The sequence below is a fragment of the Rhamphochromis sp. 'chilingali' genome, assembly GCF_963969265.1.
Source record: "Rhamphochromis sp. 'chilingali' genome assembly, chromosome: 7".
Taxonomy (NCBI): Eukaryota; Metazoa; Chordata; class Actinopteri; order Cichliformes; family Cichlidae; genus Rhamphochromis; species Rhamphochromis sp. 'chilingali'.
In genome coordinates this window covers 6,251,031-6,267,372 of record NC_137934.1, presented here as the reverse complement: position 1 = coordinate 6,267,372, position 16,342 = coordinate 6,251,031, and the positions used below count along the sequence as shown (strand labels likewise).

Below are 16,342 nucleotides of genomic sequence, written 5' to 3'. Positions count from 1 at the left end.
CTTTGTAAAACAGGCAACCTACATCTGCATAAGTTTGTGTCAAACGACAAAGAAGTGCTTGCAGCTATTCCCCAAGAGGAACAAGCTAAAGCCAAAGACCAGGACATGGCTCTTGGAGAACTCCACATTGAACGTGCACTTGGAGTGCAATGGTGCATAGAGGCAGATGAATTCCAATTCAGAGTCCAAGTTAAAGACAACCCATTGACAAGGAGAGGGGTGCTCTCGATTGTTGCTTCAGTCTTTGACCCCCTTGGGTTCGTTGCCCCATTCATATTAATTGGAAAGCAAATACTCCAAACGTTGTGCAAGGACAAAGTTAATTGGGACAAGGATCTCCCACATCACATTCTACCACAATGGGAAGCATGGTTGAGAGACCTGCCCAAGTTGGCAGCTCTGAAGATCCCACGAAGCTACTCGCAAGATGCGGACATTGTGCAGTACGAATTGCACAGTTTCTCGGATGCAAGCCTCAGTGGTTATGGCGCATGTTCATATCTCAGAGCAAAAGGTAGAGAAGGACAGGTCAGTTGTGCACTCTTGGAGATATATCTTTTATAAATGCACCATAGGGGGCTTGGGGTGAAACAGCATTTCGGTACACTGTAAACTGTGTATACTCATGTATTGACAATAAAGCTCTTGAATCTTCTGAATCAATACTAGGCAGATGGGATGTACCACTATGAGGGTGGAGTGGAATAGTCCCATTGATAATACCCTTTAATTTCCCTCTCACCTTTTGGCTTTCAACACTGTGTCACCTGAAGAACTGGGGGTAGATAAATTCAGCGTAATCCCATTGTCACTGCCAGCTTTCACCAGTATCTGAAAGCTTAATCCAACATATAATATAGCATATAGTATAGCATTTTAGTCTCATTCATGATGATCAGATAGCGTGTTCACTTCCATTTGTAAATGTTTGTCTTGGTGTCCGGTTGTTCATGTTTTCATGAGCAACAGTTGAGGCACTTTGCATTTGGGAGGAGTTTCTGGCCGAGTAGAGAGCAGAGGAGCCAGCCTCCTAGACAGTATTCAAAAGTTCGAGTGAGTGCACAGTGTCAGACATCAAGATCTTTGTAACAAACATTTTTGTTAAACATGGAATTGACAGCAGAAAGTCACTCCATTCCCCTATCTGATGGAAACAGCATACCCTTGATAGGACTGGGAACTTATGCAGATCCCCACGAGGTAAGATTCATGATTTAATTGTATATTGTATATCGTTGTGCATGTGTCACGAAGCAAAAACTAAATGAATAAATAAAAAATAGTGGTAGGATTTTTTGTTTGTTTGTTTTTCGCTGTGACTTTTGAGTGCTTATTATATTATTATTATGGTTGTTGTTATTTTATTTTATACTATATATTCCTTCCAGTACTACTTCTTCTTCTTCTTTTTTTTTTTTTGACAGACTCCTAAAGGAACTGCATATGAATCTGTCAAAATTGCGATCGAGACGGGCTACAGACATATTGACGGAGCATTGATCTATTGCAATGAACACGAAGTGGGGCAAGCAATAAGGGACAAAATAGCAGATGGAACTGTGAAAAGAGAGGACATCTTCTATTGTGGAAAGGTTTGCAAAGCATACTTGTTCGTGTGAGCCTCTCCTGTGCACCTTGACTGTTGAACTTTTTTTTTCTTTCTGTTTTTCTGTACACACATTCTGTACTTAAGTAGAAGTACATCTATTACTGTTCAAAACTACTCCAGTAAAAGATGAAGTACTGATTCAACTTCTTTACTCAAGTAAAAGTAAAAAAGTACAGGCTGTTTAGTAGCTGTTTGGAGGACATTTCTATTTCTGTGCAAAGCTAACTTAACCTTCGGCTATGTTAACACAATGATAAAATAATATTAGCAGATGGGAATACAAACTTCAGCCTAAGTTTTTTCCAATCTAAGTATACTCAGCTTGAATCTGAAGAAAAAGAAGTAAAATAAAAAATATATATATCAGTCAATAGATCTAAGAATCATCAGCTAAAATTCATATGAATCTCTGCTACACTTGATGTAGAACTCATGCAAACTCATGAAACCACAGTCACTGTGCACCGGTCACACACTCTTCTTTACTTTAAACCCATCACAGTACACCAAACTAATCTCCAGAGTATTTTCATGTAGTCTTTAAATAGCCTCAGTTTGATTTGCATGTATCATAATATGCAAAAACACAATGTTGGCTCATAGTGACAAAAATCCGTTAAAGCAAATCCGTTAAGGCAAAAGTAACGAGCCTGTTTTACTACTGAAGTGCAGTATAGAAAATTTTATAAAATTTTAACAAATATTTGTGCTTTGTTACTTCCCACCTCAAGAGTTCAGTGATGCATGAAGATCATCAAGACTTTTAGAAATCGAACAACAAGTTCCATTAATAACAAATCCACAAAATCCTCATGTAGGTTATTCAGGGTGAAGCAGGTTGTTTTTCATCTAATTCATTGAAACAAATCCAGCACTATGACGGCATGCACAGGTTTTGGTTGCACCATTCCTAGCATGCATGTTTCTAGATGAGCTTTAACATCTATATCGAGAATGCATGAAAAATGCGTTTAGCAGGATTTCTCTGGGTGTAATTGTTGATGCCAACAAAAAATTTAAAGTTTAAAAATGTGTTTTTTCCTGTCAAAAATGGTGGCCAAAGTGACAAAAAAGTACAACTCCTTTAGTTATTTCAAATCAAATCAAATCAAATCACTTTTATTGTCACATCATATGTGCAGATACATTGGTACAGCACATGTGAGTGAAATTCTTGTGTGCGAGCTTCACAAGCAACAGAGTTGTGCAAAATACAATAATGTAAACAAGCAAAATACAAGAATGGCTACATCTGAAACTAATAAATATATGTACAATATATAATAGTATATGCATTTCTGGATGTGTATACTAAATATTTTTCTACGTGTGTGTGTGTGTGTGTGTACACATATTTTACAAATTAAATAGAGTAAACAATAAATAAAATATATAAAAATATACAGAGTTGAGACATGTGCAAAACAGTGGCGTTACTGTACAGTATGGAGTGCATAATGTTAAAGTTCCAGTAGTGAAGCTGAGGTGTCTATGAAGTGTTCAGCAGTCTGATGGCCTGATGGAAAAAGCTGTCTCTCAGTCTGCTGGTACGGGACCGGATGCTGCAGAACCTCCTTCCTGATGGAAGCAGTCTGAACAGTTTATGGCTGGGGTGACTGGAGTCCTTGATGATCCTCCCCGCTTTCCTCAGGCACCGCTTCCTGTAGATGTCTTGGAGGGAGGGAAGCTCACCTCCAATTATCCGTTCAGAGCACCGCACTACTCGCTGGAGAGCTTTGCAGTTGTAGGCGGTGCTGTTGCCATACCAGGTGGTGATGCATCCAGTGAGGATGCTCTCAATGGCACAGTGATAGAAGGTCCTGAGGATGCGGGGGCTCATGCCGAATCTTTTCAGTCTCCTGAGAAAGAAGAGGCGCTGCTGCGCCTTCTTCACTGTTTTGTTTGTGTGTACTGACCACGTAAGATCCTCAGCCAGATGTACACCAAGGAACCGGAAGCTGCTCACTCTCTCCACAGCAGCGCCGTTGATGGTGATGGGGGTATGTACTTCTCTGCACCTCCGGAAGTCCACTATCAACTCCTTTGTCTTTGCGACGTTGAGGGTGAGATGGTTGTCTTGACACCAGTGGGTCAGGGCGCTGACCTCCTCCCTGTAAGCTGTCTCATCACCGTTGGTGATAAGACCCACCACTGTAGTGTTGTCCGCAAACTTCACAATGATGTTGGAGTTGTTAGTGGCCGTGCAGTCGTAGGTGTAGAGTGAGTACAGGAGAGGGCTCAGTACACACCCCTGTGGAGCACCAGTGTTCAGTGTGACGGGGGATGAGGTGATGCTGCCCAGTCTGACCACTTGGCGTCTGTCAGACAGGAAGCTAAGGATCCAGCTGCAGAGGGAGCTGCTCAGTCCTAGATCCTGCAGTTTCCTGTCCAGCTTCGAGGGAACGATGGTATTGAATGCTGAGCTGTAATCTACAAACAGCATTCTCACATACGTGTCTCTCTTCTCCAGGTGTGACAGGGCAGTATGTAGTGTCAGGGCTATGGCATCATCAGTGGACCTGTTGTGGCGGTATGCGAACTGTAAATAACTAATAATGCAAATAAGAAAAAAAGCCAATCTGAATATTATACCAATATTATTTCCCTGAACCACAAAAAAATAAGGAAGATAAAGTAAGTACAGTTTGGTTTGTACAACACCTTTCGAGACAAACATTACAAAGTCCCTCAAGGCAAAAGTTAACCAAAAACTAGTCTAAAATGCTTTTTGCTTGTGAGAAACTTAAAAGGTATGGATAACATACAAATCGATAACATATTCATTTTCATGACTTACCTTTGAATCTTAAAAAAAAAAAACCAAATGCTGAGTTCTGTAGCTTTTTTCTACATTTGTTAACTTTTCTTCTTTTCTTTTGAAGTTGTGGAACACATTTCATCCACCCGAGCTAGTACGACCTACTTTAGAGAAAACCCTGACGACATTACAGCTGGATTATGTTGACCTCTATATTATAGAAATGCCCATGGCTTTCAAGGTATGCACACATGTGAAAACTTAATAACAAGTTTTTAATTTTTACGTTTGAATTTCATGAGGTTTTACTGCACCAAATGAAATACTATACTATACTGAAACACTATAATTTTCTGAAGCCAGGAGATGAATTTTACCCCAAAGATGAGAGTGGGAAGTGGCTTTATCATGAAACGGACCTCTGTGCCACATGGGAGGTGAGACTTGGTGGCCTGCTTATTCAAGAAAATTTAGTTTCAGTGATTTCCTAACATATGTGAAGACAACATAACTGCTACAGAACAACAGTATTGGGTACACGCGTCCTTTAACTTATAGTTAAATACAAAAAGATATGTGGTAAAAATCAATGACAGCTTAAACAGTGTCTCAGTTTTACTGTTTCTGTGAGCTTTTAAATTGTTTCAAAGTTCAACGTTGACTATATTGTTTTATTATTGTGCTTTCCTATGTCTCTCACAGGCTTTAGAAGCTTGTAAAGACGCTGGCCTTGTAAAATCTCTTGGGGTTTCAAACTTCAACAAGCGACAACTAGAGCTAATCCTTAACAAGCCGGGGCTGAAACACAAACCTGTGTCAAACCAGGTTAGTGGTACATTATTGAGCAAGCAGTTGTCTGGAAATAAGTTACTAAGTACTTGTTTTCAGAATACTAAGGTCAAAAAGCTTTGCTCTTTGAACTAACTAACTGAAAACGCTCGGTAAGTTTTTAACTGAGATTTAAATGAATAGATGGAATCAGAGGCGCGAATAGCAGCAGGAAGATTGTTCCAGGGGCTAGGGGCTGCCAGGGCAAAAGCACCGTCACCTCTGGTCTTTAGCCAGGATCTAGGCTGCACTAGGAGTAATTGTCTTGATTATCTTAGGGCTTTCCCAGGGGTATATGAACTAAGGAGTTCAGTGAGGTAGCACGGCGCAGTATTGACACAGTTCTTGTGTAATTTGGCACTATTCAGCCTTTTCTTCTTGCTTCTTTTCCTTAAGAGTGGCTTCTTGACAGCCACCCTTCCACAAAGACCATTTATGGTGAGTCTCAACAAACTGTTGATGGGTTAGTTGAAGGATGAGATACACCACTCAGGTCCCATATCAGATCTTTGATACAGTTTTTCTGTTTTCTTAAGGACATAGCTTTTAGATGCTGTTCATCTGCTCTGTTTTTTTTTCTTGTCCAGTTTCCTCACACCATACTGAAATATGCCAAGTTTCCAGCTAAAAGCTCTTTGCTCATCAAATCGTGTTATTCATGGCAGAGATTTAGATAAAAGACATGGGAAGAAATTTTCTTTTACTACAGGATGCTAATAAGTCCCTAAAGAAACTGGTTCTTTCCTAACTTTTCTGTAATGTGTAGACTCAATGAGTCATTCTTTGAATTAGCTGCCTTTTTGTGACACTGATAACACTGATTTCATAGATCAGTGTTAGGTGTTTTAATAATCATGATAAAAGAGTGAAAAAATAGCTAGTGCCCAAAGTAAAACTTTGTCTTCAGAAAGCCTGGAGAACTATTGCTCAGCACCACTTACAAGAAACTGTCCTATTAGAAATATAAATACTCGAGACTTGGGAAATGTACAGTACTATATTTACCGTAAGATCAGCAGATAAATGTGCAAACCATTCTTCATTTTAAAAAGTAGTGTTTCAAGAGTCAATGCTTTTGTTACTTTATTGTGCAGCGGCAATTTATTAAAGTCAGAAGAAAGAATCTGAGGCACAACCAGCTGAAGGCTTTAGTTTCAGTCTTTGAATATTTGCGCATACAGCTAATGAACAATACAACAGAAAGACTCAGATTTTAGACATATGCCCAATATGTTTTAACTAAATCACACACACAGCTGTGTTTTGATAGATATGTGAACATTGTGTGGATAGGACATGGATATGTTGCAGAGGTATAGGAACAAAATGCAGGCAATGTATACCGCCCAGAAATGTGGGGAAAACTTCAAATTTATTTAAAAAGTAAGTTTACTGCCTGAAATATTATCAGTATGAAAGGACTGAACTTTGAATCAATGAAAGCATAACAGAGATAGGAAGTTATTATTTAAGTAACATGAACAATCAAGATGCACTTGGAAGTGTTGGTTCATAACACTCGCAAGGAATAAGCCAAGCTGTCTTCATCAGAAACATGTGTGTATGTATACATATGTGCTCTATTACAGGTTGAATGCCACCCCTATTTCACCCAGCCAAAATTGCTTGAATACTGCCGGCAGAATGGTATCGTCATTGTTGGTTACAGCCCGCTGGGAACATCCAGAGATCCATCTTGGTATGGGTCACACTCATTTTATGAGTAGCTAGTCAAGTTCTCAGCCTCTTGATTGAAATTAAAATATCACTGTTTCAATAAAGGGTAAACCTAAAATGCCCCCCAATGCTGGAAGATGACCTGCTGGTATCGATTGCCAAAAAGTACAACAAGACCACGGCTCAGGTGTGTCTGCGGTTCAATGTACAGAGAGGCGTGGTGGTCATCCCAAAGAGCTTCAGCCCTGCTCGCATAAAGGAAAACTTTGAGGTTTGTTTATAATTTTAGGTATGTAGGTAGCAAAAAGTGCCTTCTGAAAACCAGACGCATGGAATATAATCAGACTTATTTGCCAACTTTCCAGATATTTGATTTCTCTCTCTCTGACGCTGATATGAAGGCAGTTGAAGGGTTGAACAAAAACATCCGCTTTGTGGAGCTTCTCAGGTGAGTATAGTGCAGCTTGTGTGAAGTTTTGCTCCTTGAACAAACGGCTCCAATTAATATTTCTCTTTTCTGGCTCAACAGGTGGTCTGACCATCCAGAGTATCCATTTCATGATGACTTCTAAACACCACAAACAGCAACACATTGTTCGAGAGTGATTAAATTTGGCATCTTCACTTTGCTAAAATAATATTTAATTGCTATTAGCTAATTAAAAAAAAAAAAAAAAACAACTTAATTTTACAGCACACAATATAATACACTTCCTCGGGTAAAGGGTTTCACTGCTGAGCCGTGCTGTGGGAAGAATAATGAAGGTCTGCTCTCACAGATGTCTTTAGTTTTGTAAAAGTCTTACAGATAAGTTTTGAGTGACAAAACAAACAAACTTGGGATAGTAAATGTTTGCAAACTACAAAATAAAGATAAGGTGTGGCTAAATCAAAACAAGACTGTTAAGTATAGAAAGCTTAAACTCTGGACAGATGGTGTTCTCATCCTGCCAACACTTTCATTGCTCAGACCAAATCTGAATTGCTCAACCTGAATAACAGCTTTTAAAACTGAATTTGAATTAAATTTAGCTCTTGAATGCTTTCAGTTTCACTTCTCACCATTCAGTTTTAGTTCTTAAATTCAGTTTTTGGGGTCATACATCCGGGTCCTTCGAGAAAACTGCACAATAATCCAGCACAAAGTTTGCCGTTTCAGTGATAGTCATATCATACCACTTCAGAGGTGATCCAGTAATACTGCACTAATGAATTACACCAGGGGTGTTGAACTCCAGGCCTCAAGGGCCGGTGTCCTGCAGGTTTCATATATCACCCTGGGTCAACACACCTGAATCAAATGATTAGTTTCTTTACCAGGCTTATGGAGAACTTCAAGATATGTTGAGGGGGTAATTTAACCATTTAAATCAGCTGTGTTGGATCAAGGGCACATCTAAAACCTGCAGGACACCAGCTCTCAAGGTCTGGAGTTCAACACCTGTGAATTAGACTGTTCGCTTTAGCTAAAGTTATTAAGTTAGCTAAGGAGTCAGGATACTATATAAGACAGAAATAAGCCAAAATTACAATGGTTTGGACACTCTTTTGTATGTTTCCCTACTGTAGCGGTCTCTCAAAGCATACAGGACTTTCAGGGGGTACAAGATGATAACTGTGGAATTCTAATGGGAACAGTCGATCATTAGGGTTGCCAACTCCCTGAAAAATAAATAAGGGACGCCTCGTGGCCAGGGCCGGGCAAAGTGTGGTAGCTCTTTTTTTTTGTGTGTGAAATTTTTTTTTAACCATTTGACTTGAATTTGATTTAAGCAGATGCATATTCTTTGTGATATGACCATATGGGAAACAAATGATAATTTAGCCATTTATTTTTAGCTCAAAATAACATTAACACAGTAAAACAGGTCTCTTTCTTAAACAGAAGCCTGTCATGCTTAACTTTTGAGAATATAAGTAAATCTTTCTTTAAAAGAACTCTGTCCTGCTTAACTTAAAATTATATAAATTAATAGAAAACAATAGAACAAAATCATTCTTGTAACAGTGCACATTTAGTGCATTTAGTACAATTGGCTTCAGTTGAGGTATTATTTCAGCTTTTCTAATGCTAATCAGCTGCTCCTGTTTGTAAACACACTTGTTCCCATGATTACGCATCATAACTCATCATCATTATTCATCTATGTATTACTTTTATGTATTAGTCATCTATTTGTTGTAATCATCTATCCTTGCAGTTGTTTATTACACAAAATAAATTATATTATCACACTTCTGGCCACATAGCGCTGATATTCACTGCACATGCCCATATTAACCTTAACCAGAGGGTTTAAAAAACAAACAAACCAATGTTTACATACCATATCTGCTTCTGCCGTGGCCTGGTGGACAAGAAATTGGTTAAGGGTTCCCCGAGCTTTCACGCCCTTCATGTTCTCCATGTGCCCACCATTGTGTGTGCATGCCTATGGAAAAAGTGCGCCGGCACACAGTGCAGTGCGCTTTATAGATGTTATCGTGCACTTTTCCAGCCAGGTGTTTTCCTTTTCCCATTCCTCCCTGTACTTTTGCAGCCTATTTTTCTTTCTCTGAGGGGAACAAACATTGCTGCTCTAATGCTGGGCTTACACTGTGCGATTTTTGGCCCATTTTGAGCCGATTTTTGAGTCATGCGACCGATTTGGTGATCGGCCCAATTTTGGCCTTCATCGTGCATCGTGTAGTATACGTGGGGTAACGAGAAGCGATTAACACCTCGAGCAGCTCCCGATCATCAATCGCTCGTGAGGGCGTCACCGCAGCTGCTCACACTGCTCACGCGCAAACACGTAACCGTCGGCGAAAAAGACGGTGCAGCTTGGCTGTGCAGCGTGTGATCTGGACACAGGCGATGGAGGCACAACTTGTAGAACTTTGGAAAGCTCATCCGAGCCTTTTCGATGTGGCATCACAAAATTATCACGACCACAACAACCGTGAAAATAGTTGGATTTACATTGCTGCTCAATCACAGCTGCCTGATTAATGTTTTTCATTAGAAATTTAGCAAAGTTGAAGGTGGTGGTGTGCGTGTCTGTGTGAGTGAAAGACAGAGAGGGAGAGCGAGCGACAGATTTTCTGTTATAACCTTCATTTTATGGAGGCACAGTGTGAGCACTCAGGTCGCATCAGAGCATCTTATTTTTCTACTACGACATAAAATACAAAGTGCATACCTCATTGGCCGCATTAACTTGCAGGGGTTAATGAAAACGCATCTTGCAGTGTGCACTCCTTCCCACAGGTGGAAAACAGACTGAACATTGGTTCCATCCTGGAAGCATTTTGTAAAAAAGTTAAATGTGTAGTTTTAAACCAACAATGTATACATTAAATCTGATATTAAAATAAAGTATGTTACGTTCCCCTGAGGGGTCTAGGCGGTGAGGGGAAGTAACAAAAAGTGTCCGGGTCAGAAAAAGGAGACAAGAAGGCATGAGGGTTAAATTAAAGAGTTTTATTAAAGTAGCTCAACTAAAAGAGACGGACAAGCCGCTATCACCATTTAAGAAAAACAAAACTCAGGCGTTGGTCAATAAAGTAAAACGTAAGCCAAAAAGAGCAGCTCACTAACTGTAACCACTCACATGGCACTCTGGCCCAGAACTCACCTTTCCCTGGGCTTAAATCTCTTTAATTACTGACGAGAGTCAGCTGCACAAAAGGGAAAGGTGGCACCTCAGGCAGAAGAGGTAGTGGGACACGCCCACACAGGCACCTTCAGGAGGAGGCCCTGCTAGGGCCGTAACAAGTATTTATTATAACTTAAACAATAAAATTATCTTAATCTGCATAACTGCTGCTGATGGCAGTCACAGAGGTTTTCGGGCCTTTCAACAATCAGACCCCCTTTCCCAGGTGACCCAGGTAGGGTTGATCAAGCCCCAGCTATTTGAATTGTTACTATTATTATTATTACTGGGGGCTCTGAAATTTAGGGGGGTGGGGAACAACGCATAGGTCAAAAGAGAATGGACTGTATAGAGACCGATTGCGTCCAGAGGCGAAGCGGCGGTACTTGCAGAAAATAGCATGCATTGGAAATGTGGACCCGTATGAAATACGGAGGTGGAGTAGAAACCCTGAAGACCAACCGCTATTGATGTAGCCTGATATATTTTCGTACCTTGTCTGTGGAGTCAGCACGTACAAGTCGTCATTCAAACAAAGGTAAGTCAGCTTGAGTACTGCGAGTGAAATGCGTTTGATTTCCCTCCGAACATTCAGATTAGTGCAGCATAACTTCATTCATCAGGGGGAAATTAGAGTGAGAACATGTGGAGGCTCTGTTAGAGGGATAACTTAGTGAGTTCATTGTCCTGAAGAATTTAGTTATTCTTTATGGTTAAAGTGATCACATCCATGAGCTAATGGACCTCACAATACATAATTATGGAAGTGGTAACGTTAATGTCATTAACGATTATAGGAATATTTCACACTTCAACAACCTTCGTTTCAATTTAGGTTTCGATTACAAACGAAAACGCAAAAAACCCCAAAAACTGCCAAGCGCAGAATTCCAATCGACAAAGGCCGCCGTGCCACCATGCAGGCTGTAGATAACAAAGAAAAATACAGATCTTTGGTGGAAAACTGTATGGCAGAACTCGTTAAGCAAGCTGTAAAAAAATCAGAATCAGAATCAGAAAGGGGTTTATTGCCAAATGTTGAGCAGGTTTACAACATTAGGAAATTGCTGCGGTGCTTCAGTGCAAACATAGTGTCATAAATAGCACTTAAATAGACATGAAAAAATAAAAGTAGGGATAAGAATTAAAAGTGCTACGTAGAAAGATATGTGCATAAGCTATACATGAGATATATACATGAGAATAAGAATTAAGAGTGCTACGTTGAAAGATATATACATACACAACACGCTGCAGTCTCTGTTTGTCCCTGATAGTCCCTGATAGTGGCTCCAGCGTACCACACGGTGATGGAGGAGGTGAGGATGGACTCGATGATTGCAGTGTAGAACTGCTCCGAGCATTCAAATCAGGCAAAGTCATCAGCCTGGAAAGAGTTTCAGACATCTACAACCAGCATACCAACAACATCTGGGCTAAAATCAAGGATGAAATTGATAAAATCCCCTTAGAGAAGTTCAAAAACTTCCAAGAGGTGATTTTCAAAGCCATGTGTAAAGAGTTTAAAAATGCAGGATTAGTTTTGCTAGCCTTGGAATTAAATCAGCCAGCAATCGAAAATATGATTGCTGAAATTTTCATAAAGGAGGCAGCCAAACTATCGAAGAAACCAAGTTGCATACATCAGTTTTTCTCATCTATAGGCCGACTGTTTTGTTTCACCAGGAAACAAAACAAAGCTGATGTAATGTAAAAGAAATCGTGATATGAAACATTTCTGGAAAACGAATTGGAAACTTTAAATTGGTTAGTTTTAAATGATATACTTAAGAAAACCCTTAGAACGGCCGCGGCCCCTCACTGAGCCTGGTTCTGCTGGAGGTTTCTCCCTCTTAAAAGGGAGTTTTTCCTCCCCACTGTCACCTATGCTTGCTCAGAGGGGTTCCTCTGTTGGGTTTTCTTTTTAATAACTTAAAAAAAAAAAAAAAAGTTAACATCAATAAAAGTTTTTTAAATTTTACACTCTGATTTCTGTTTGTTTTCATTGTCTACAAGTTTAATAAATACATGTTATTTGTTATTCAGTTCAAAGTGTGGGTAGAAAATGCTGTGCTGTCATGTGACCTTTTCTCTCATGTGTGCCGTTTTCTTGTTTTGTATATATTTCTCCTGTTTGTTATTTATCATTTATTGGAAATCAAATGTGTGATTAACTTTTTCATAAAATTAGTTTAACCCTCTCTGGCGTTGATTTTAGTTTTTCTCAGAAAGAACTTGTTTTCTATATGAATTAATAAGTTATCATTTTAGCAAACATCAAGTTGATGTCCATAGATGTACACACACTCACGCCATCATTTACATACACACACAACTTGTTGCTGCCTTTCATAGTGTGTAACTTGAAGGCCCTGAGTACTTTCTCCCACACTGAAAACACTGGATTGATAAAATTATTTGAACATTACCTAATACGACTGATTCAGGACAGACAATGAGTTATTTTAAACGTTTCTAGCAGTCCTTCACAAACAGGGAACAGTCTGTCTATTCTCTCCATCTGTCAGCTGCTGCTGGCTCTTCCTCCTCCTCTTCCTCACACACTGCTGAGTTTCTCCTGGTGGATCATTAGGGGTGCAAAGCCTCACAGATTATGTGCAGCAGTGGGTCCCTCAGTATGTCCTCACTCTGGACACTTGCAGTTGTCACACATGGAAGTGTCCCCCCCCCAAAAAAATAAATAAATAAAGAATGTGAATAAAGAGAAGCTGTGTGGTTGAATAAAACTCGTGCATCAGCCTGTTGCCTTCATCCTGCGGCAGTGCATTAAAAGCATCATTAGTGGGAGCGAAGAAGGTGAACACCACCTGCTGGTTCAGAAGCTCAGTCATACCTGCTCTCTGGATGGCATTGACCAGCATGCTGAAAACAGCAATAAATGATGTTAGATCAAATGGCAACTACACAACAACACACTAACACCTCTGTTTGCTTTCAGTCATTATGCTACACCAAACTTACAGCTTCATGATAATCTAGGCTAAGAGATAACTCACTTTTTAAAAACTACAAAAAAAATGTTTCCCTGATCCTAGTTGGTGCAGTTGCTGCTCTGTGCCTCTGAGGTGCACTGTAGAGTCATTAAAGCTGCCAATAGTTGACAGGGAGTGTTTTTGCTGTACTTTTCCATCAGAGAAACATGATTCAGATGGTAAAGATCCTCACATGAAGCGGTCATCGGCCTTCAAGACATCCATGACGTTTCCCCATTGGTGGAGTGAAGACTTTATCCACTGTGAACTTTGTCATGTGCAATGATACGGGTGTTCTCGATGCACAGGTTCTACAAAAAGAAAAAAAATAGTGTTTAAATACATTAAAATGGACTTTGGTATCAGAAAAGATGAGTTCTAGTTTTTATTATTATACAGTTTAGATACTACTGCTAGCATGTCAGAGTGTTTCTGAAATATTTGTTGATCTGATATTTGTTGTGGAAACCTGTGAACCTTCACATTGACTATATTGAGGTTGACCACGTTGATTTTGAAGGTATCCTTCTATTTATTATTATATTGTTTACCTTAAAAAACTGACCAACCAAAGCTTCTTCTCCATAATGTTTGTTGACCTGCAGAGGAAACCTGACCACAGGCCTGAGGGGAATCACAGACGAGTAAGAACTTTTTATGCCAATGTCTCTAAGTGCTACAGTGCTACTAGATTATTGTGTTGGTCTTTTCTTTACCATGTAAAGTTTTAAAAACAAACTTTAAAACATACTTCACATTAAAATGTAATAATTAATGGTTTAATGACAAAGTAGATATTTTTCGATGCGCTTTGAATTTGTTATGTGAAGCTGTGTGGAAAGCAAGATGGGACCCAAATGTATGACTCATAGAGTAATTTGAAACACCTTTTGCCCTCTTACCAGCATATTAAGATCATTTTTCTTTCAATGTTGTTTCAGTGTTTCCCACAGAGGTTTACTGTAACACAGTAACATTTAGACTACATTGTTTTTACAATGTTATATACTTTTACTTATAACATATACATACCATTCCTCAATTGTTTGACCTGCCTTTCTCTCCCCCCACCTCTACATACAGCATAATGCCCCCCACCCAACACACACACACCACTGCAATCACCAGTTAGCCCACTCCCCACATGCACACAGTGCAGCACACTGCCTCCACACCTGCCAACTGCATCACCAGTAAGCCCCTTCCCCACATATACAACACAATGCCCCCCTGAAAAAAGGCAGACAGACGACACTTTTTAATTGTTGGTCAAGACTAACTGCTTGTAAAAAAGAAAAAAAGTCCTGACTAAACAGAGGTAAATACCTATGTTGTTAAGTTAGCTGATGATTTTTTGCCTGGAGTTGGTTAGTTAGTTGTTCGATTGCCAGTCTAGCCTCCTGTGAGGAAAAGCCAGAAGCTGCCAGTGATGTAGCCTACTGTCAGTTTCACAGATTTGAAACTTAAGTAGCTGTTTGCTACAATACAGTCACACATTTTGGCATTGTTTACCTACCTGTCATCCCTCCTGCTTAACTCATTGACAGCAAGCTGGTGACTGGGCCATACTGTGCAGAGGGTTTGGCATGTGTGTTGAGAAAACCGCTAACTATAAAGCTAGCCATAAATCCTGGTTTTAAAGCCAGGACCTGATGCTATGAGGGGACAATACAGCCCACTGCAGCAACTGTGCCAGCCTAAGTAGTTCATCCTTCTTAAAATAAAAACACAATAAAATATTGTATTAAGTCAAATACAGTCACCTCAGCCACTGTTACCAACAGATAAAATCAAACTCTAATTCTAAAACTTAGATTTTTACGTAGCTTTTGGTTCAGAAGATGACGTAACACTCCGTATGCTATGTAAAGTGCATCCCACTGCAGCTGTTATTTATTTAGTAGTTTAGAATTGACATGGATCATGTTATGTTATAATATTTGGATTCTTATGTACTTGAGACAGCCTTCACTTCTTTATATTTTACTTCTGAGGAGCCAGAGTTTCTTGTAATTTAATTTAAAGTGGCCTTGAACAATAGTTCTCCAGGCTTTCAAAGTTTTCCTCTGACATGGGCTGTTTTTCACACACATACAATCCACTTCTTAAACCTGACCATTTTCAGGGGAACACAGAAAAGGACCATCAGATTTTGATCCACCATGCAATAGAATCTGGAATGCAGCCAAATGATAACGGTTTTATTTTTCAACATGACAGTGATTCCAAACACTGTGCCAATATAGTATAATTAGATAGAAAAACACACACTGTAACCACAGAGCCCGCACCTCAACATTATTGAAACAGAACAAAAGCCAGCCAACATCCGAAGCTTTGGAATGTTCTTCTAGAAGCCCGGAGAACTACTCCTGAGCACTATTTAAAGAGATTAGAAGAAAGATTGCATAAGAGAGTTCAGCCTGTGTAGAAGTATAATGGTGGTCGAACCAAATATCAACTTACAAGCTCATAAGAATTATACAAACTCTGTTTTTGCCATGCATACTTTTATAAACTCGTGCAACTTATTCACTTAGCACAATATAAAGTCATGAGGGGTGGCTCAGGATTTACACAGTTACTGTATTCTAGTAAATTATGCTGTATTAGAAATTAATCTGTCTCGGCCTATGTAAACTAGTGGCAGATATGTTCAACTTCAGCAACAAAGTGTCTAACACAATAAAGAGACATACTCATTTACAGACATTTGGATTGTTGGAATCAACTAAGTGCACAATTACAAATAATCATTCTTTATCTTTTGCTGAGCTTTTATATACCCAGTTTACCCACGGCTTGAAACAAGCTGCCTTCCAACCAAATTTCTTCTGAC

At 39.5% G+C, this 16,342-nt stretch overlaps 1 protein-coding gene across 1 annotated transcript; it reads left to right on the top strand.

Annotated features, from left to right (window-relative positions):
• Positions 1-1,017: 1,017 nt before the first annotated feature.
• LOC308399984 (aldo-keto reductase family 1 member D1-like) lies at positions 1,018-8,219 on the top strand. The gene is made up of 9 exons (XM_080887443.1): positions 1,018-1,200; positions 1,425-1,592; positions 4,492-4,608; positions 4,727-4,804; positions 5,070-5,192; positions 6,785-6,894; positions 6,978-7,143; positions 7,238-7,320; positions 7,402-8,219. The coding sequence occupies exons 1-9, from the start codon at positions 1,108-1,110 to the stop codon at positions 7,442-7,444; spliced, it is 981 nt and encodes a 326-aa protein (XP_080743569.1). The 5' UTR covers positions 1,018-1,107; the 3' UTR covers positions 7,445-8,219.
• Positions 8,220-16,342: the final 8,123 nt, after the last annotated feature.

Coding starts and splice junctions, on each gene's coding strand:
- LOC308399984 (XM_080887443.1), top strand. CDS start 1,108: ATGGAATTGACAGCAGAAAGTCACTCCATTCCCCTATCTGATGGAAAC. Junction 1,593..4,491: donor ACATCTTCTATTGTGGAAAG/GTTTGCAAAGCA, acceptor TTTCTTTTGAAG/TTGTGGAACACATTTCATCC. Junction 7,144..7,237: donor GCATAAAGGAAAACTTTGAG/GTTTGTTTATAA, acceptor CCAACTTTCCAG/ATATTTGATTTCTCTCTCTC.